Genomic DNA, 20613 nt, shown 5'->3' with positions numbered 1-20613 from the left:
GAGGGGGGCGCCATCTTTGCGAGGGGCAGCGAAGGAGGAGGGAGGGCGAGCGGGCGTGGACCCTTCCTCCTCCGCCGGAGCCAGCAAGCCCACCCCGGCTTGAGGTTCCTCGGCACGGCCGAGCCAGGACTCAGCTCGGCGGCTCCGGCCCCCGCAGCACGACACCAGGGCATAAGGGGCTGCTCTGGTAGGTGCAGGGCCCCCCCCCCGCCTCAGCTCTCCGGCCCCCAGCCAGGCAGCATCCCCCTCACCCTCTGCTCGTGCTGCTGTGTTAATCCGCTGCAGCGCTAATTGCGCTGGCCCTCCTGCCCGTTAACAGCGCAGGGGTGGGCACCCCCCCCAGGAGGGGAGCACCGGGGGGGGGGAGTTGCGATGTCCGAACCCAACCCTGGGCACCTGTCCTCAGGGATGACAGAGGTGCTGTCTTACAGCACTCCAGCTGCTTTCTCCCTTTAGGCAAAAGAGTGACACAAGGTTAAAACAAGTCATTTGGGACAGGATTGTGTTTATTCACAACCAGCAGAAGTGATCTGGCTTATTGCTTGCAACCAACTTCATTTTTTCCAAAGAAACCAAGTCCCCCTAACCAGACACTGTTTCAGAACCCCACATCAAGAGAGATTTACCTTGTACATGTCCTTTATCATCCTCACTTTTTGTCCTGAGAACAGCCCTGCTCACCACTGCTTCCTCCTGACACCTTAAGCTACCGACGTGGCTTTTGCATTAGTCTAGTTAATGGACAACCTATCAAATGCCAAAGGTTATCACCTGCTGCATGTCGTACGTGTTATTTTTTTGAAAGTCTTGGGATCCATGGGGCTCACTGAGAAAACGGCCAGCTGCAGCTGACAGCCATGGAAGACAAAGTGTTCAGTGAGCGGTTCCACTACAGCAGGCTGTGAAGGAGCACTCTCTCTGTACAAGTTGGTCCGGACAAGCTCCAGCTGGTCACTGTACCCAGGGAAGGCAGCGGTCTTGCTCTAGACTCATGCAAAGAGCTCCAGGGCAGAGAAGCAGACACGCGAGTGTTTAAAGAGTCACCCTTCTCCCAGCACAGTGTTCCAAACGCTGCCAGGCCATCGTGAAATCCCTGCAGACAGCGGGACGGCAGGTCTCGCCCCAGGCTGAGGCGAGCACTCACAACTTCCCTTCCCCATCCAAACTCCTGCCACAGCCAGCACTACAGGGAAAGCATGCAGCAGGCCGGGTGTGTCTGACACGACTCCCAATTGCAGTTTGCATGAAGAAAGCGTGGACACCGCGTGCTGTTACAGAGATCAACGATTCCCACTGTAAATCCTGACTGTATGGAGCAACCAGCTCTGCCAGCCGCCCCTCTGGTTTGCCCCTTTCTAGGCTAGAGCCAGTGTGAGTTAGTCATGCTGTCTAGAGCGACTCTGCCTTCCCCAGGACACCTCTGCATTGCTCAGAAGCGCCTGCCTTGTCCTACGTCAACACTTCAGCAAAGGACACGCCGTGCAGCAGCTATGACCAACCGAGAGAGCTGCAACATATCCCAGCAGGGCCCAGTTTGGTCCAGGGCAGGTACTCCCAGTCCTGCTGGTCACAGCACCGCTCGCCAAGAGCCCCAGCACCGACAGAGCCACTTTCTCCATCACCAGGTCCATAACAATCGATCCACAAGATTAACGTAACCAATACAGACTGTTGCAGGGGGAACACAGGCTCTGTGCCAAAGCTGCAGAGAAACAACCCCAGGCTTGCAGGCATCACCTTCCCAGTCATGCAGCTTCACAGTGGCTGAGCTGCTGCGTGAGAAGAGAGGACGGCAGAGCTCGGTTAAAGCCAGCAGACACTTCTCCTTGAAGAAAGTCCCTTCCCAGACAGAACGACCCCACCAGGACATCCCCGCTCAATGCAACCTGCAGAGTAGCCCAGCCGGGACCCCGCTGGGGAAGCCCCTGCTCAAAACACTCTGTCAAATTCAGTCTGGTTGGTTGCAGCCGGGTTCCTGCCCTGGTTTGCTGGCTGCTGGGGCATGTGCCCACCCCTCCTGCGTGGTGGGGCCAGGTACTCGAACATGGACTGGTTGTGGGTGGACAGCATGTTTTTGAGGTCCGAGGGCATGGGGTCTGACCAGAAGAAGTCATGGTTCAGCGCATCGTCGCTGTCAATCCGCTGAGCGGGATCCAGCACCAGCAGCTTGTCAATGAGGTCGAGTGCATAGGGGTCTTTGACGTAGGCTTTCAGGCGATCCTTCACCTTGCGCTTCTGGCCCTTGGGGAGATCCAGCTTCTGGTACAGCTCATATTTATCCACATTTGGCCAAACCTGGAAAGGGGCAGGAAAGGGGGGTTGGGAGGAAATAATTATGAACAGAACAAGCCATTTTTGATGCAAACACCCTCAGGGAAACCAAGGTGAGGTCTGCCGAGAGAACAATACTATTTAATAACCACCAAGCTGGCAGGCCTTGTTCCCACAGCATGAAGGAGGCACTAAAAGGTGCACTAAAGCCTGGAGACACATGGACAAGTCAAGACAGAGTCTTCCTGGTGTGGGAATGGCACCCAAGATGCTCCAGGATCTCTGGTTCTCCCACAAGAGCTACTAGAGAGCACAGCTTGGGCCAGCTAAAACATCCAGAAATGTAAAATGACAAAACTTATTGCTAAACAACCACCTGGATGTATGTGGCACCTTTTATCCTTAGAAAGCAAAGCCTGCTGCAATCACCAGTGCTTACCTCAACCCTGATCTGGGAGAGACCACAGCAGGTATCTACATATAAAAGAAAGCACTTTCAATGTATACATAATATATGTAACAGAAGCGTCAGGCCTCTGCAGCTGCCTGCACAACACACCCCACCAGATTACAGCCCTGGAGAAGAGATCCCTCAGCTAGATCACCCACAAGAGGGCAGGACAAGCTGCCATTAAATAAGGAGCTGAGAAAGGGCCGAGTGCTCACACCAGGGCTGAGTCGATGCCACAAATCACAAGCCAGAATTAAAGCAGCTTTTCAAGGTGATCAGTGCAAAGCACCCGAGACAAACCTCTCAACACAAAATAAAAAAACCTCACCCTTCTTTTAAGCAGAAATTCAGAGGGTGTTTATGAGAGACAACCCCCAAACACAGGCTAGAACAGATTCCTACATGTAATGTTCTGTTCTTTCACATTCGGAGCTGCCAGCATCCCCTCTGCGCTCAAAAACAAGGACACGACTCAGCCCTCCCGAAAGAGGTCTGGGAGGCCAAGTTCACCCTCTTCTCCTTAGGAGGTTGAGCACAAGTAACATCACAGCTGTAGTTTACACAGAGCAGCAAGGAAAGTGCAGCATCCCACTGTGCACTTGGCTCCCAGGAGGCAAATAGCATTTGCAGGAGCTTCCTCAGCCTCCCTGCCAGCAGCAGGCACACTCCAGTGCCAGGAAGGTGCAGCAGCTATCGCACAGGGCAGGGAAGAGGCCCAGGAGTGCTCCGTCCTGGTCCCTGCCCACAGCACCGCTTCACACCTCTCTCCTGCCCTCCACAGCTTGCCCACACTCTTGCCCTCACCTCCGGTGTGATGGATCCACAGAGCTGGCTGATGAGGGTGAGCTGGTGCTGCTCTGTGTTCCCCTGCATGATGGGGCTGCGGGTCCACATCTCTGCCATGATGCAGCCTCCGCCCCACAGGTCAATGGGGGGACCATAGTCCCGCTCCCCTAAACGGAGATGCCGTTGTTAGTCACCCAGGAGAAGGAGAAGGGCAGAGAAGCCGGCAGAGCCCATTCACCTCCTACCTAGGAGCAGCTCTGGTGGCCGATACCACAGAGTCACCACCCGGTTGGTGTAGCGGTTTGGCTGGCTGTTCTTAGCCAGGCTGAAAGCTCGAGCCAGCCCGAAGTCTGCAAGCTTCAGGACTCCATCCCGCGTGATCAGGACATTCGCAGCTTTCATGTCTCGATGCAAGATCTGTACAAGGACAGACATCAAAAGATTAAGCCATTAAGGCACCCTCCTTGCATCCCTGGTACCAGTGGGGTACTCATACTCCGGAGGTGGAGAACAAGGAAGGTCTTCCCTCCAGCCTGCACTAAGACACCCGCTCCTTGGAAAGCTACAGAGAGCAGGGTGACCTCAGGACACAGCATGGATCTGGCCCATTACCTTGTTCCTGTGGATGTAGTAAAGTCCATTCAATAGCATCTGCATAACTTTCTTGATCTCCGAGAGCGTGAACTTGACGTGAGCATTGCTGAGAAGGCCAGCCAGGTCGTGCTCGCAGAAGTCAAACACAAGGTAGATACTGCCCTTGCAGCGGTTGTAGGGAGAGGCTACAGGGAGAGGCAAGGAAGGACTGTCAGCGAGGGACCCTTAACTCCGTCACAGCTCCTCCAGACCTCCAGCCACCCTGCTGCTCATACAGTGCTCACTAGACAAAACCTCAGGGCACAGGAACACAGAGAACCAGAGACAGCCTGCAGGCCTCAAGATCCTTCGTAAAGAGGCACTAAGACAGCACAGCTAGCAAGGGAAGAACAAGGGATGAGAATCAGAGTAGTGAATGTCATCAGGCAAGGAAAGGGCATGAAAATCTTTGAAAGCTTCATTTTGTGTTGTTCCATGTGCATAACGGCTGTGGGGTTTCCTCCTTGCAAGCTGTGGCTGGTAGGTGTACATACCGCTAGCTGCCAGCCAAGCACTATCACTGATTGCATCAGTGATAGAGCAGGCACCCGCAAAGACAGCCCCAGGAAAAATGCAGAAACAGAGAAAATCCATCTAATGTAACACTAGAAAGTGAGGCTTTCTGCAACTTCAAACAGCATCTATGAAAACGGACTGATCTCAATTAAAGTAATTTAAAACTCCAACTCCATTTGTCAAAAAATTGTCCAAAAGTCAATAACAGGAAACCTCAAATGAAGCAATCGATTTCAATCTTGTTCCTAGAGCACACATGCAAAACATTATTAAAAACAAAGGCTAATTTTCATCAGCTGTAATCAGCAAAACCTGCTGATCAGCAACTCCAACTGGAAAATGAGGGTTAAGCTCAACCGCCATAGAAACACTCCACTCTCCTCTGCCAGCCAGAAGGGTGCCTGCTAGGTCAGGTTTGCAGTTCCTTACACAGATACAGCCCCTACCACACCCTTCATAGGTAAAAAGAGAAAAGCTTACATTTTCAGAACAGCAAATGCAACGTTTCTACTTTACTGGAAACTGAGGTCAAGGTAGATTTGGATGAAAACTGGAATTCAAACAAAACACAAAAAACTGATGTGTCTACAAAAATATTTACCTTAGGTATGCCCGACACCCAATCATTACAACTCATTTAATCGCACAATGATTTAAAAATTAACTTGTCAGTGTTTCTATTTGTACCTGTTCAGACAATAATCTACACACTGTGGAGTACTGGAGTAACTTCAAGTTCCTGGTCCCAGGCCAGGGATTTCTACCAGTTCAGTGACCAGACTTTTTTAAAAACATCATCACCAGATACCTGCCACTTTCGTTTTTATTTAACTGAAATTACTGTCTTGAGAATAGCAGCTTTTAACATCAGCTGCCACTTTCAAAAGTATTTTTCCAGTACAAATCCATATAAGAGAATGATATATAAAAACTGGCACGTGTTTTAAAGTAATTTCACTGGAAACGGAGCCAGGCCAGGTGCACTGAGCATGCCAGTCACGCAGTGGAGCCGTGTGGTGGAAGTGAGGAGGTGGAGGAGCAGCTCAGAACTGCCCTGTGTGGAGTCCCTGCCCTCACAGCATGAGCAGTTACTGTCATCCGCAGAAAGAGATGCTGAGCGAGTCTCCAGCTGGAGCTGTGTCATCAGCTCAGAGCTGCCATGAACTGTCATAAGCCAACCGAGAGAGACAGCTCCAGCTCCTGACAGGGAACCAACTGTGCACAGCCATGAAACCAGCTCTGGGCTGAGAACCCTCTGCTTCAAAGTCTCTCCAGCACTGGTTTATTTAAAGCCTCTCAGACGGGAGTTTTCCAAGACGGGCAGCATTCACCACCACGGCACAGGCATATCCTAGCAGGACTAACAACAGCTTTTTCCAGCCAACCTGCAGCAACATTCTAACTCACTTAGAAACTGTTTTCCAAGGTGAGTGTACTGTCATGCCACATCACAGGCAGGAACAGAGGCCTGTGTTCAGCTAGAGGACCCCACCCCCAGCGCAAACCACCAGCCTGCTCAGCAGCGAAGGAGGGCTGAAAAAAAGGCAACAGCCCGCACAAGAGAGGCCCCCACAAGCTACCTTTGGTCCTGCAGATTTCTATGAGGTTCACCACGTTTTCATGTTTGAGCAGCTGGAGGATTTTAATCTCTCGCAAGGCTGTGATGGGGAACTGGAAAGAAGAAAGAGAGGACAGGGATTAGGGGTGCAGGAGACCAGGCCACCCTTGCCTAGAGAACAGGAGAGATGTGACCACAGCAGCTTGGCATAGGACCTGCTCGAGCAGCACTGCGACAAATCACTGAAGGGTAATCAGAGCTTTAAAATAAAACACCAACACCGGGATTGTCAAAATTTATTCACCATCAGGCCACCATTGGTGAGGGAGATCGTGCCACAAAACGGAAGTGTTTGCGTGGTGCTGAGATGGGCACACAGAAACCCATCCCTCCTCCCCTCACCTCGCATGTTCATAACAGGACGTGGTACAGCCCAGCTTGAGCTGCAGAACAAACTCCCTAGCTGCTGCCCGTGCTGTTTAAGAGCTCTCTCCCCAGCTTGCCCCATCTCTGCACACCCTTGAGCCTGTGCCTTTCACACACTACCCAGTTCTTCCACAAATACCAGCCCGTGTGGAGCCCTGCGCCAGGGCTGACAGGGTTTTGCACAGGAGGAGGAATACGTGGGCAGCAGCCACTTCCCAGCAGCTGTGCTGTGCAGCCCAGGCACCACACAGCTACTGCTACACACTGCTGCCACCTGCCTTTGCAGCCAAGAAGGTGATAACAGGCTGTACACCTTGGCAGGGCATCCACAAGACCCAACATTATCACAGTATCAGTAGGAGAGGAAAAAAGCCACGGAGCTGGGATCCTGTCCACACCCTTACAGGTTCAAGGTCTGGCACGTTATAGCAGTAAATACTGTTAAAGAACACAGTGAAAACACATCTCTGCCATCCCAAAGATTAACTTTCACCTATGAACCTCCCAGTCCAGGCCTTCCCAAACTCAGCCCAGCCATGCTCCCACACTTACCCCCTCCTTCTCATTTTCCATCAACACTTTCTTCAGTGCTACTTTCTTGCCTGTCTGACGATGTTTGGCTTTGAAAACTTCCCTATAACACCAGAAACAAATCTGTGAGCAGCACAAGGAAGAAGGAAGGAACCAGATGCTCCTGACCAGGAACAAGCCCAAACAAGACACATGAGAACTCCATACAGCCAGCTCTGTGCTGAGCCACCATTTGACCCAGCCACATCCCCTTTAGACTAAACGCCCTCAGGACTGGCTGAGCCAACCCAGACCCCAGAGCTCCCACAGTTCCACAAGGATTTTGGGCAAAGTTGCACCTTTTGGGGAAAGTTGCTGGTCCCTGCCCCGACCGTCTCCAGAGAAAACTCTGCTCTGCCAGAGTCCGGGACAGAGCAGGGCCTAAGGGTGGGAAAAAGAGGGCTCAGGGGCCAGGCTGGTTCCCTGGGGCCAGAGGGGTGACTGGGGAAAGGACACCCAAGCAAGGGGCACCCGGGCCTGGGGCGGGCGAGCCGCGGGGCTGAGGAGGCCGGGCCCGGGCAGCAGGCCCGAGGGCGGGGTAGGCCGGAGTGGGCCGGGGAGGGCTGGGGAGGGCCGGAGCCGAGCGCGGGTCGGACCGGGGCCGGTGGGGCGCTCACCCGAAGGTGCCCTGCCCGATCTTGGCGAGCTTCTCGTACTTGGAGACCTCATCACAGAAAGGACACTCCACCATGTCGTACTGCTTGGCCATGCCGGCCGCCGACCGTTGCTACAGCACCGCGACACTCCTATTCCGTCACGTGCCCCGCCCCTTCCGTCACGCGCCGCCGCCCCGCGAGGCCTCCTGGGACTTGTAGTCCAGCGACGGCGGCGGCCATGTTGTCACCGCTCGTCACTCTCTCGGGGTGCTCGGCTGGGCTGTTCTTGCCGCTGCCGCCAGCAGCCCTCCCGCTGCCGCGGCTGGCCCCTCGCCCCGCCGTCAGCCACCCCAGAGCGTGTCCATGTCCGCGTCCGTGCCGCAGCATCCTCAAGGAAGCAGCTCCCTGCACCCCACTATCACCCACATCCCTCCACACGGCCCAGCCCACCGAGCAGCCCCTGGTGCTGGTGGCCCTAAAGCATGTCACCATGTCCCCTGCATGCTTACGCCCATCAGGGATTTAACAGCATTTCTGCTCCCTGGCTCTGCACTGTGCCTGCACCCGGGGACTGTGGTGAGGGGACCCCATGGCCAGGGCAGGACACCAGGACCTGGTCCCAGGGACACCCTGCATTCCTGCCCCACTGGCAGAAACATTCCCAGCTGGGGACACCATCCCCCCCCGGCAACACCCGTGTTCGGGTGCAGAACGAACAGCTTGGTTTGGGGTTGTTTGAAACTGGTCCCCAAAGCAGGGCGCACAGGAAGCCAAGGCCAGAGCAGCAGCAAAGATGGCTGCTGGCATCCTGGCCACGGGAACCACCAGGTGCTCCCCGGGAATGGGGGACAATACAGACACCAGATCCCTGCCAGGCCCAGGCCACCTTGTCCTGCATGGAGACACTCCAATGGGGCACCCCAAGGTCCCCCAGCATGAGAGAACAGCTGGTGGCAGGGGGCCCCCACTGGCAGTGATGCCATCCAGCTGTCACCCCACGGAGCCCGATGAGGGCAGGGGCTGAGCCTCAAATGTGCATGGCGGGTCCCTGTCTGCAGGGCTGGGACCCTCCTCCGTAGGGCTGGCACTCTCCTCTAGGGCTGGCACCCTCCTCCATAGGGCTGGCAGCCTCCTCTAGGGCTGGCACCCAGGGTTTTTTGGGTGTCCACATCCACTGGACAACCCTGAACCAGGGCCCCAGAGGTGGCCCCGAGCAGCCAGGTTGGTGCGAGCAGACACAGGGACTATGAGGACTGTGGGGATAGCAGGAGGGCAGGCAGGGACAGGAGCGGGGCCGGCAGCAGATGACAGCACTGGGGAGGAAACGCAAGCAAGTGATGAGCGACTGTGGGGGCGGGGGGGCAGGAAGGGAGGAGCGGGCAGGGAAGGGCTTCACAGTTATAAACTTGTCCCTCTCGGTCCCCGCGGCCTCTGACCAGCGCAGCCATGGCTGAGGGCCAGAAACGAGGGGGCTTCAAGAAGTTCAGTAAGTGGTCGTGGGACGTGGTGGGCAGGTGATGGGATGCTCACCTGGACAGCCTGGCCAGGAGGGGGGATGCATGACAGTGAGTGTGAGTGTGAATGTGAGTGTGAGTGTGGGTGTGTGACTGTGAATGTGAGTGTGAGTGTGGTGTGTGCTCACATGCTACCCGGGACACCCCCACCCAGGGACATTTGGAGCCAAGACAGGCTCTGTTCTTGTTAGGAAGCTTGTTGGGGCTCGGGGCTTGGTGGGTTTCCATCCCTAGAGCTGGGGGAGAGCCCGGGTGCTGTTGACTTGAGAGCCGGGTGCTGGGACTGGGACCAGTCTGCTGCAGCCCAGCCTTGCACTGGGTGCCAGGATGTGCCCAGGGGGATGCACAAGAGGGTTTGGGGGTCTTCACTCCCCAAATCACATCCTTCAAGGTGCTCGGCTGGGGGTGCAAGCCAGTGCCGGGGTCTGGGGGTGGCCAGGCCCCCCGCCCCAGGGTGCTCTCACAGCACAGGGATGGGGGTGACACGGAGAAGCCAGGGTGGGAGCCTGGGAGCAGATTCCCACCGGCTGCTCTCAGAGGAAGTGCGTGGTACCCACCGGGAGTGAGCTCTGCTCTTTCTCACAGACCTCGGGTTTCCCCCAGAGCCCCGGGAGGCGGCTGCAGTGGCCTTCACCCCGCTTCCCAGCGCTGGGCTGCACAGAAGTCAGCCTTTGCTGCTGCTCTCTGCATTCCTGCCGCGATGCCGGTGCCGGAGGGGGGCCAATCCCTCCATTCCCCAGGGACCCCTCCACTGGCAAAACCCACAGCCCCATCCCAGCTGGGATTTTCCTTTGTGGTGGAGAGCCAGAAGATGGGGAAAGTCCCCGGTGTTGCCTTTCCCACCCAGTTGGGAGTGGAGGACGCTCGGACCCTGAGGGGATGTATAACCCGAAGCAGTTTTGCCTTTAACAATGTCCGGGTCACAAGGGTTTTGCCGCGTAGAAGGGCTTTTGGGCTGCTGCAGCCCCTTACATGGCCCTTTGCCCCGTCCGGCTGTGGGGATGCCTTGTAGAGCCCATGGATGGTGGCAGGAGGTGGGAGTCCAACAGCCGAGCAGCCCCCCGAACACCCAGCTCCTCGCACAGCACTGCCACAGCGTGCTGCTTCCTGCCTTAGCAAATTTGCTGTGCCCGGAGGGGAAGAGGCTCTGCAGAGCCCCGCAGCAGGGTAAACATTGCAAAACCCCCAGAGGGACCCAGAATACCCGCGCTCCAGCAGTAAAAAGCTGCCCTGCAGAGCTGCAGCCGCAGCCTGCTTCGCCCTGCGTGCCACCATTCTCATGCTAGCACCAGCACTGGCCTGGGGTTGCACCACAGCAGCACGCAGAGCTGAGGCCGAGGTGTGAAATGCAAAGCCGCCCGCCAGGGTTATAAATACTTCTCCGGTGAACACTTTGCGCTCAGCGCTTGCAGGTGGCAGCTGGGAGCTGCAGGGAGGCTGTGAGGGGCTGAGCGCTCGGCCGAGGAAGCGGAGAAGTTATCTCCTGCCCGCAGCCGATGCTGCCACGCAAGTGCCGCCGAGTCCCGCGCTGATGCTTGGTTCCTGCTCCACTGTGCTGGCAATGGATGTGCACAGGTGGGCACATCACACATGGCCAGGACCCCCATCCCCTGGGGACATGCGGTGTGTCCCATGCTTTCATCCCGGAGAGGGCAAGGGGTACGGCCCACAGGGCCGCCCTGAGGCTACGGGGCTGGGCACAGCTGCCAGCCCTGCCCAGAGTCTCCTGGGGAAAGCAGGGAGGCGGAGGGCAGGAGGAAGAGATTTGAAATAATTTCTGGCATTGCCTGCTCACCAGGGCCAGGTGTTTCTTCCTCCACCCCTACGACTGCAGTGGGGAAATGCAGCCGCTAGATTTGCCAGGGCACAGGGGACGTTTGCTCTCCAAGGGACCGGGACAGACCTCCCAGGGTCCCAGCAGAGATGCCCCAAGCAGCCTCCCATACACCCCAGGCCACAGAGACATCATGCCGAGCTGGGACTGGAGATGCTGGGTGTAGCAGGGCTAACACTGCAGCACAGTGCCCCATGTCCACCCCAAACTGGGACCAGGGGCCCCAGGACCCCCCACCATAACACTGTGCCAGCAGTAACCCCACACTTCTCTCTCTCCTTGCCAGAATTTTTCAAGTTCAAAGGCTTCGGGAGCCTGAGCAGCATCCCCCGCTCCTTCACCCTCCGGCGCGTGTCTGTGGCCCCCAGCTCTCCCGAGAGCCTGGGGCCGGGTGTCCCTCCTCCTCATGGCTTCCTGGAGGAGCCCTTCGATGGCACCCAGGATGATCTAAACACCATGCCGAAGAGCCCCGGCCCCTATGCCCGATCGTCAGACATGTACAGCCACATGGGCACCATGCCCAGGCTGAACCTGGGCAAGGCAGGGAAGAGCCTTGGCAAAGCCAAGAGTAGCCAGAGCTGCCGGGAGAAAGGGATCCCCAGTGACAAAACCCCCCGGACAGCCCCGCTCCCCAATCCTGAGTCCTCCAAGATGTCTGGCACCGCTGACCCGGGCACGGACTTACCCTCAGCTGCTGGGCAAGCAGAGCAGGAGGAGGAAGTGGCTCAGCCTGTGGACACCCCAGGGCCAGCGATGGCCAGGACAGACCAGGAACCCGCGGGGAACATCTCCTGCCCCAGGACAGACACACTGACCTCCAGCCTGGCTGCAAAACCCAGCCAAACCCTGAGCCCTGACACAGCAGTGGGAGCAAAGACCACCAATGGGGATCTGCTGGAAAAGGGGCAAGAGCACCCCAGTGAGAGCTCCCCAGACAGGTATGGCCCCATTGAGTTTCCTCTGCCTTCTGCTGGGACCCCTGTTCTGTCCCCCCAGGGCAAGGGGAGGGGGCTGGGACACAGCGGGGTCCCTGCAGTGCCCCCCACCCCATCACCCACAGTGCCAGTGGGATGCACCTGGCCGGCAGGACAGCATGGCTGGAGCGCTCCATACCATGGCCAGGTCAGTGGCTCCATGGGAGCGAGGTTTCCTGTGGGATTTCTGCTCCCTCCCGTTTCCGGATGGGGTGGAAACATCTCGTGGCCCTGCTCAGCCCCGGCATCCCTTTGTCCTGCCGGCGGCTCCATTCCAGCGCCGGGACGTGCTGCAGAGAGCTCAGACCTGCACTGTCCCGGCCCCCTCCACCTCTCGCTCTCCTCTTTTCCACCTCCTCCATCCTTCTCCCCCTCCCCGAGCAGCACTGCCTCTCTCAAGGTAGAGGGGCAATTCCCAAAACCAGCCATCCCGTCCCCATTTCCATCAACTGCCAGTAAATCCCACACTCTGGGCACAAACCCCCCACTCTGGGCACAACACCACCACCCCACCCCCTCCAGGCACCCCCCCCCCCCGGCCGAATTTGGGGGCTCAGCCCTTTCAGATAAGGGTTGGATTTTTTGGGGGGTTTGACCTCAGAATTAACAAGAGGGATTTTTAAGCGCCTGCCCATCGCCTGGGCATCTGGGCACAAGAGGCCAAATGCATCCCCAGCCCAGCAGTGTGCATGGGACTGGGGACATGGGTGGAGGCGCCGACTCCAAATTTCTCCCCAAAACAAGGTCCCATCGTACCACCCCTTCCCTGGCCCAGCTCTCCTCTCTCTCCACTTGGGTGGCCCCTGATGCCTCTGCTCCCCCCGTGCCGCCCCTGGTATGGGGTGTCCTCGCCTCGGTACTGAGCAGTTGGGAAGTCCGGGTGGCCCCAGGAGCAGGATGAGGAGGAGGAATTCGTGCCGGCAGTGGGAGTCAGGCTGTGCCGGCCACACATTCCTGCCGGGCGTGAAGGGAGGGCCGGAGGAGGGCTGGGACGGGAAGGAGGAGGGTCTGCCACCGCCTTGCGCGCCCCAAAGTCCCAACGCTCAGTGCAAGGCGGGAGAGCGCCTGGGAGAGTTTCTCCCCGTCCCGGAGCAGAGGTGCTTGCTGAATCACGCAGGGCCGATGACAGCAGTGGGCAGGAGGTTTCCCATCCTGGGACAGGGCAGGTAAGGGGTCCCGGCCCCCCAGCCACCCCTCGCACCCCAGCACGGCGGAAGGGATGGGGAGGGAGAGGATGGGAAGGGGCTTTGCTTGGGGCAGGCACAAAGCCTCGACGCAGTGCTCGGCCGCCAAGGCCCCGGGCCCGTGGCAGAATTTGCTCATGGAAAGAGCAAGCATATCGGCTGTGGCTGCCGAAACCTCAATCAGACCCAGCGCCAGGGCAGAGAAGCTCAGGGGCTGTGGCTGGCTTGAGGGTCTGGAGGCTCGGGGGCTCGGGGCCGGTGGCATTGCCACGTCCTCTGGTGAGCACAGAACCCCAGCAGTGGCAGAGGGTCCCTGCAGAGGGTGCACGGGGCTCGCCCAGACCCTCTGTCCCCCAGAAATGACTTAGGTCCCAGGCCAGCGCAGCTGGGAGCCAAGCAGCAGGGGAATGTGTGTGGGTCAGCTGGGTGTCTTGGCTCTGGGGAGTGGGGACTTGGGTCCCCAAAAATTGAGGGTGAAATGCTCTTTTGCATCATCTGGGGCTGCCCTGGTGATGGGCGTTGCCATGCTGTTTGCCAGGGAAACTGAGGCACAAGAGCGACCAGAGCAGGATTTGGCATCAGGGGCATTTCTGCCCCTCCACTCTCTACTTGGAGCCCCTGCCACAGCCCCCGGCTTGGGGAGCAGCCATCTGCCAGAGCTGTCCCCACGGCCGGGCCCTGCTGTGGGGCGGGCGGGCTGGCGGAAGCAGGACCGGGATAGTGCCGCGCCCCAGCCCTTCCTCCTGCGCAGGCACATCCCTGGGGATGGGGACAGTCTGTTCCCGCTAGGCCATGGCAGGGACCAGGGCCAGCTGCCCAGCACAGGGCGCACCCATGCAGAGGGACTAAAAGCGGCATGGGGGGTGGAACACAAGCATGGCCCTGGGGCACATTTTCGCTTGCCCCCCCTGGAGCATCCCTGGTGAGGACAGACCCCGAGGCAGGATGGGCTGAGGATGCCCATGCACGGGAGGGCTTTGCCAGGGATGCTCCCTGCAGGATCAAACCCTCAAGGGGGGGGAATTGCACTGCTGTGGGACAGGGAGCAGCACCCAGCCTGTGGAGCTGCTCAGAGTGAGGCAGTGGCCGTGACTTGGGCAGGGACACGGTGACTAACGGGAGATGACCCGCAGGCAGGTCGTAGAGCGGACGTGACTCGACTTCCCTCTGCGCGCGGCCGTGCGTGAGGCACGGGAAATGCCGCTTCGCGTGGGGCACAGGCAGGGCGCTGCCCACAGCTGCCGGCAGACCCCTCTGGCAGCACTGCCAGCCAAAACCTCGAAGGAGGCAGCTCTGCAGAGGGGGAAACTGAGGCACGAGGTGCCCCAACTTGGTTCCCCTGGGGCACAGCCTGCACCAGTGTGCGAAGACGAGCAGAGCCTGGGCTCCAAACTGGGGCTGGACCCACACGATCACCCTGGCCTCTCCCCAGCATCCAGCCCAGAGCTTGGCATGTTTGCAAGTCACCGTGATGCCTTCCCGAGCCCAAAAGGAGCAGCTACCCTGCCGAAACCCCACTCCCTAGTGCCGCTGGGTCCCAGCGGCTCAGCCACGGCCGCGCTCCAAAGGCAGCCCTGGAATTTCTCCCAGGCGCTCGGCTGCCCCCAAAAATGCTGTTTCCTCCAGGAATGTGCAGAACCAGGGGGGCTGCGGTGCCCAGCCCCTCCCCAGCCCCAGCTGCTGCCCTTCCCCGGCACGGGGGCCTCCCCTGCCCGGGCCCTCGCACCGTCTCCCAGCTGCTCCCATGCTCCCGATTTCCTGCCCAGAGGCCCCCCGTCCTGCTGCCGGTTTTTCTCACGGCTCTCGCAGCACCAGGCAGCTCTCTGCGGCCGTGTGAAAGGCAAACAGGCTGGAGAGGCAGCACGGCGGCAGGCAGGCAGCCCACAGCTGCCCGGGGGAGTCTGTGTCCCTCCCCTCTCCCAAATGCTCCTCTATTTTTTTCACCCCCAAAAAGTGTGGGCTTGACTTCCAGCCCCTTTTCCCCTTCCAAGCTGGACCGCGGGGGATGCAGTTTCAGCAGTGTGGGCTTGGAGGAGTGGGGGTTGCCTGCTGCAGGGCTGGACACCCTGAGGGGCTCATGCTGATCCTGGCAGGACACACTGTAATGCCATGTGGGATGTCCAGTGGGGCAACATCTGGCAGCGGTCACCTCTGCCATCCCTGCTTCCTTTTGGTTGACTGATTTCTGAGCCACCAGGCACCATCTCCAACCTGGAGGGAGCCCACAGAGGAGGAATTTGGCTCCCCAGGGATGCCACCGGTGCGGCTCCCAGGAGGGGTTTGTGTGCAGGACCCCCAGCAGCTCCCAGTATGAAGCAGGGGTCCGGCTGTGACTGTAGGCACTAGGTGGAGCGAGGCGGCTCCTGGTGAGGAAGGGACATCCCAAGTCTGTGACGCCCTCAGATTTGGTTATTCCTTAGTTGCAGCTGCCTGCCCTGGTGCTGGCAGCCTCCCATCCCAGGGCCTTTGCTGCCGCCCTGTGCTCAGGCAGGCGACCTCGGCATGCAGTGGGATATCCATGCTGAAGCTTGGCACTGGGGAGGCAACAGGTACTGGGTTCTGGTTAAAGAAGTCTGGATTTTTGTATTTTATTCTGGAAGGTGAGACGTCAGAATAGTGCATCCCAGCTCAGGCTGTTACAGCCTCTCTCCCTTTGAACTCACTGTCGTTCCCCTTGGACTCATCCATACAGACACATACCTTGACCTACAAGAGCACAAAAAAGCAGTAGCAGCATTGCTACACACTCAGGAAAGAGCAGGGGCCATCTGCATCCCCCATGAAATGATGGCAAAGAAGCTGCCAGATCAGCTGCATCTCAGGATTGTTGGGTTGGTTGTCAGTAGGGCTAAGAGTGAACATGTCACCAAGGACAATGGGAGTTTCTATAGCCTGTATGCTGGGAGGGCAAATCTTGCAGTCTCAGCCAGGACATCGCAGTTCACCCCTGGCTTCAGTGGAAGTTTGATTTCTGCAGGGTTGCATGAGGCCATAGAGAAACAGTCAGAAATGCTTGTCTGGTTGGTGTGTCCCAGCAGCTGCCTACTGGGAACACCGCTCTGCCAGGGAACAGGGCACAGGGACCCCCACCTTGGCATGCACCCCCCAGCACCATGACCTGTGGGGACCCCAGCCTGGCCGCTGGGTCTCCCCAGCTCAGCTCACACGCTCCCAAGCCGATTTGGGGAGAGATCCTCTAAAAAGGCCTCATTCTTCCCTGATCGCATTAGGGAGGCTAAGCCCTGTGCCAAGAGTGGGCACGGAGCAGGCAGGAACAGTCCTGGGGCCCTGGGAACCTCTCCCAAAACTGTGGCTGTGCTCTTGGCCCCATGGCAAGGCAAGGGGCACAGACCCCCACTCCCCCTGGGTGTGCCACCACTGCCTTTGACCAGACTGTCATGACTTACTGCCCTTTACTTATCTATTTTTATTTTTCCCCTTCCTTCTAGCCACCATGATGGCCTGGAGTCTGGCAGCGAATATGTGAAGGTAAGATGCTGAGCGTGATCACAGCCTGCCCCGGCTGGGTGCCAGCGGTGGAGGGGGGATGGTGGCCCCGGGGCTGGCCAGGTCCTACACCAGCAGGGTGCTCAGCTCTGCACCCAACACCCCACCACCTCCTCTGGGCTCTCTGTTTGGCCATGGAAGAAATTCTCTGCCAGAAACAGCGAGGCCAGGGGGGACAGAGGAGACACAAGCCCTACGTGGTCCCCCCAGTGCTGCTCCCACAGGAGCTGCCTGCTTTTCGTGTTCCCTGTCACTTGCGAATGCCACAGATGCAGGGGCAGCCTCCTGCCTCCGCCCCCACATAAAGAAACGGAAGGGTTTGAGACACTTCGTAGCTGTCACATGAAAGTTGGTGTAAATCTCTCCAAATCTCTTGCTTATCCTCCAGCAAACTATTAACATTCCTGAGGACTCTTCATGTCTGGCCAGAAATTCATTAGCGAGGCGCCTGGCTCCAGAGGAGAGCGGGCCCTTTTGCAGGAGGCTGCTGGCACGTTGGGAACCAGGCAGGCACAGAGGAACGGTGGCAGGGATGCTGTGTGGTTTGGGGATTGAGCACTGAAAACCATGCAATGGTCTTTGGAGAGTTTGTCTGAGAAGGGTTGGAGCCTCCTGACTGGTTGCCGGATGGGGATGTGATGCCGCTGGGCAGACATGGTTGTTGAGAAGTGACTTGAAATGCCCGGCTTGGGTGGCGTCGTTAGTACAGAGCCCTGAACCTTTGTCTTTTGGACTTGGGACTCTTGATGGTGACTGTAGCTAGACATGGAAATGTGGGAACCGCCTGTGGTGGCACCAACCGGCAGGCTCAGGAGAGAGCTGGCTGAACCCTGAGCTCATCTGCTCCTCCTAATGGGGGTCAGCCCCCTCCAGGTCCAGCCTTGGGGCTAACGAGGACCCTGCATGCCGGGTCTGGCAACCAGCAGCCTCTGGGCAGTGGGGTCGGATGCAGCTTTTTGACCTGTAACAGAGTGATCCCCCGGGTCGGATGTCCCTCCTCTCCTCTTCCTTTAGCTATGTGGGACTGGCAGAGCGGGAGCTCACAGGGCTGGAAGTGGGACATGTGCCAGAGCAACAAGACCCTGATGGGAGCGTCGAGGCTCTGACTGGGCTTTGTAGGGTAGAGCCCTGTCATGGGGCACCCTGGGATGCACAGGAAAGCTCGGGCTCACGCAGGCAAGTCCTGCAAGGACAAGGAGGTGGTGAGGGGCAGAGCTGGATGGTTTGGGGTGTTTTTCCTTGCACTGTCAGTGTGTGGACCCAGAGACGGGCACATTTTATGGCTCATGAGTTAGTAGACTGAAACAACACAGGTGTGGAACAATAGGTATGGCTTTGCCTTTGGGATCGAGTTCTTTTTGGTGAGCTAGGAGAATTGTCTACTCTCCAGGCAGATCCCAGACCCGAGCTATCTGGCCTTTATTTCTCACCCATCACCGTGGTGTCCAGACACAGCCCATGGACTGTGATTTATACACCACTTCCCTTTGGTCACAGAAGCAACTGATGGCTGCAGTGACAGCAGCTATTTTAGTCAAATAAGTAATTATCTGGATTGTGAGTGACCGGGATGATGGGGGCACTCCAGCTGATTGCAGGCACTGTGCCTGGCTGGGAGCCCGTGCAGCTGCAGGGTGCTCAGCACCCAGCAGTGTTCGGCCCCAGGGCCTGCAGGATGCAGAGTGGAAAGGTGGCTGCTGGCTGCTGTGCCTGGGATCTCTTGGGAACAAGGTGGGTCGGGGCTGGGACCCGCCACTGGAATAGGTCCTGGCTTTGCGGCCAGGAGGGAAATGAGCAGAGGGGAAACACCACTGCAGGGGCAAGCAGAGGAAAGACAGGAAGAAAATAGCTGGTGAAGGAGAGAGTCAGGAGGAGGGAGAGGATGCGCTGCAAAGTCCTCATGAGCAATGGCTCACAGGCAGGTCTGTGTCCAGACGTGCACCAAAGAACTGCCAAACATCAGCCCTTGAGCTTCAGCCACAAACTGGCCAGGGCCAGCTCTCCCATCACCAAGCCTGCCATGATTAGAAGTGCAACCAGGAGCTAAGGAGGGTCGGAAAGCCAGGATCAATAAGCACTTGGTAATTAACGTTCTTTAATAATAGCCTAAGGGTTGGTGTTTCCAAGCTGCCTGGGGGATCCGCAAGCCCAGCTCCTTTTGCTAACCTCCCAGCCAGCCTAGCTTTGGCCCTTGCACAGGTGACGGAGCTGCAGAACAGCGTTACCCTTTGGGAGAGCAGCAGCCGGTAAAGCTGTCGTGCGTCTCTGAAAGCTCAGTCAGAGGTTTTCAGCTTCCCCCTGTGGAGGGACAGCACGGGCACAGCTGGGGGTATCGGCCCATGAGGCTCCCACTCACTCCCTCGGCGAGAGCCTCAGAGGGAAACCACGGAGCCCGTCACTGGGGAGAAGCCTTGGCAGGAGGATGATTCACCGTCGGATCCTTTTGGAGCAGCATCTCCCTGTGTGCTGCCATCTGCTCTGTCCCTCAGCCCCATGCAAGAGGAGAGGAGGAGAGCCCATGCTCCCTTCCCATCCTGGCAGGGCTGCAGGCACCCATGGGATCCGTGCCCACCCACCACCCCATGTTCCCTGCCCGCAGGCTGCGTGCTGCCCCCCACGCCTCAGCCCTGTCCTGCTACAAACCCATGCTGCTCTCCTGTCTCCTTTCTCCCTGGCAAAACCAGGGGCAGAGCACGGGCCCAGCGAGTGCCTCTGAGCTCTCTTTGTTCTGTGTGGAGGAGCCGCTCGGGGGACCTGTATCTCATCAGCCCTGGCTGCTGCCTCCCTGCCCGGGGATGTGAGGGGCTTGTTTGAATTAATTAGCGGGGAAGCTGCAGGGTTCTACAGTTGGTGGCAGCAGGAATACGTCTCTGAGCTCACAGCATCTCCTTGGGCAGGGGTGTGCTGGGAGGCACAGGGGTCTTTAGGCCAGGACGCACTTTGTAGATGGGAATGTAAAGCCCCCTGTTACCAAAGCATGGCCAAATCCAGGCCATGCTGGTGCGGGACAGACCTGGAGGGAGACCAGCTGGGTACGGGCAAGCAGGTGCAGAGCTCACGGCCGGGTGCTGGGAGAGCCCCTGCCCATTCCTGTGCACAGGGCAGGGTGCCAGCAGTGGGTTCAGGAAGGGATTTGGGTTTGGGGTTTTTTTTTTGAGAGTCAGGGCTGGAGCAATCTTTGATTCATCAGCGCTGCCTCGCACATCCCATACGTGAAACTGTGGCCTTAATTAAACCGAAGTGGAGCCTTAATTAAACGCAACTCGGAGACGGCCTACGCGGGAAGCAGGCAGCTGGCTCCCTGCCGTGTGAGGCAGGCACCGGTGTCTCCCCCCAAAAGGCGTCACCAGGGCGGGGGTGAAGGAAGACGGGGAGTGGGCGAGAGGGTACGAGGCTGTCCCTGACTCGTGTGCGTTGCTGGGGAGAGCAGATGGATTTGGGATGGGGAGATAAAGGGTGCTGGGTCCCCTCAGCAGTGCCTGATCCCCTCACAAGAGCCAGTTTCTCTCAGGGCACAGGCAGCCGGGGTTGCTGCTTCCCCTCAGGGTGCCTGATCCTCTCACGGGTGCCGGTTCCCCTCTGAGGAGCTGGGTTCCCTCAGAGGAACCAGTTTCTCTCAGGGAGCAGGCAGTCGGGGTTGCTGGTTCCCTTCAGGGGTGCCAGTTCCCCTCAGGGGTGCCTGATCCCCTCAGAGGAGCAGGTTCTCCTCATGGGTGCTGGTTCCCCTCAGGGGTGCCAGGTCCCCTCAGAGGAGCTGGTTCTCCTCATGGGTGCCGGTTCCCCTCAGGGGTGC

The 20613-nt window shown here is 58.3% G+C and overlaps 2 protein-coding genes across 3 annotated transcripts in view; one reads left to right on the top strand and one right to left on the bottom strand.

Annotated features, from left to right (window-relative positions):
* Window positions 1-519: 519 nt before the first annotated feature.
* CDK9 (cyclin-dependent kinase 9) lies at window positions 520-7951 on the bottom strand. Its single transcript, XM_010570986.1, has 7 exons — window positions 7829-7951; window positions 7194-7275; window positions 6238-6328; window positions 4121-4287; window positions 3754-3925; window positions 3527-3675; window positions 520-2295 (listed from the first exon to the last, which is right to left on the bottom strand). The coding sequence occupies exons 1-7, from the start codon at window positions 7918-7920 to the stop codon at window positions 1930-1932; spliced, it is 1119 nt and encodes a 372-aa protein (XP_010569288.1). The 5' UTR covers window positions 7921-7951; the 3' UTR covers window positions 520-1929.
* Window positions 7952-9229: 1278 nt separating this feature from the next.
* SH2D3C (SH2 domain containing 3C) overlaps window positions 9230-20613 on the top strand; it is a 29497-nt gene continuing 18113 nt past the window's right edge. Inside the window, exons 1-3 of one of the 2 annotated variants that reach the window (XM_010570984.1) lie at window positions 9230-9293; window positions 11442-12093; window positions 16763-16802. In XM_010570984.1, the coding sequence (XP_010569286.1) occupies window positions 9254-9293; window positions 11442-12093; window positions 16763-16802 (732 nt within the window). In that variant the 5' untranslated portion in view covers window positions 9230-9253. Of the gene's footprint in view, window positions 9294-11441; window positions 12094-13183; window positions 13296-16762; window positions 16803-20613 lie in introns of those variants that run through there. The other variant, XM_010570983.1, reaches the window with a different exon arrangement.

This window comes from Haliaeetus leucocephalus, unplaced genomic scaffold, assembly GCF_000737465.1.
Source record: "Haliaeetus leucocephalus isolate CR32 unplaced genomic scaffold, Haliaeetus_leucocephalus-4.0 Scaffold306, whole genome shotgun sequence".
In the NCBI taxonomy this organism is placed as follows: domain Eukaryota; kingdom Metazoa; phylum Chordata; class Aves; order Accipitriformes; family Accipitridae; genus Haliaeetus; species Haliaeetus leucocephalus.
Note: the sequence above shows the minus strand (reverse complement) of the source record. Positions and strands in the feature narration are given on the sequence as shown.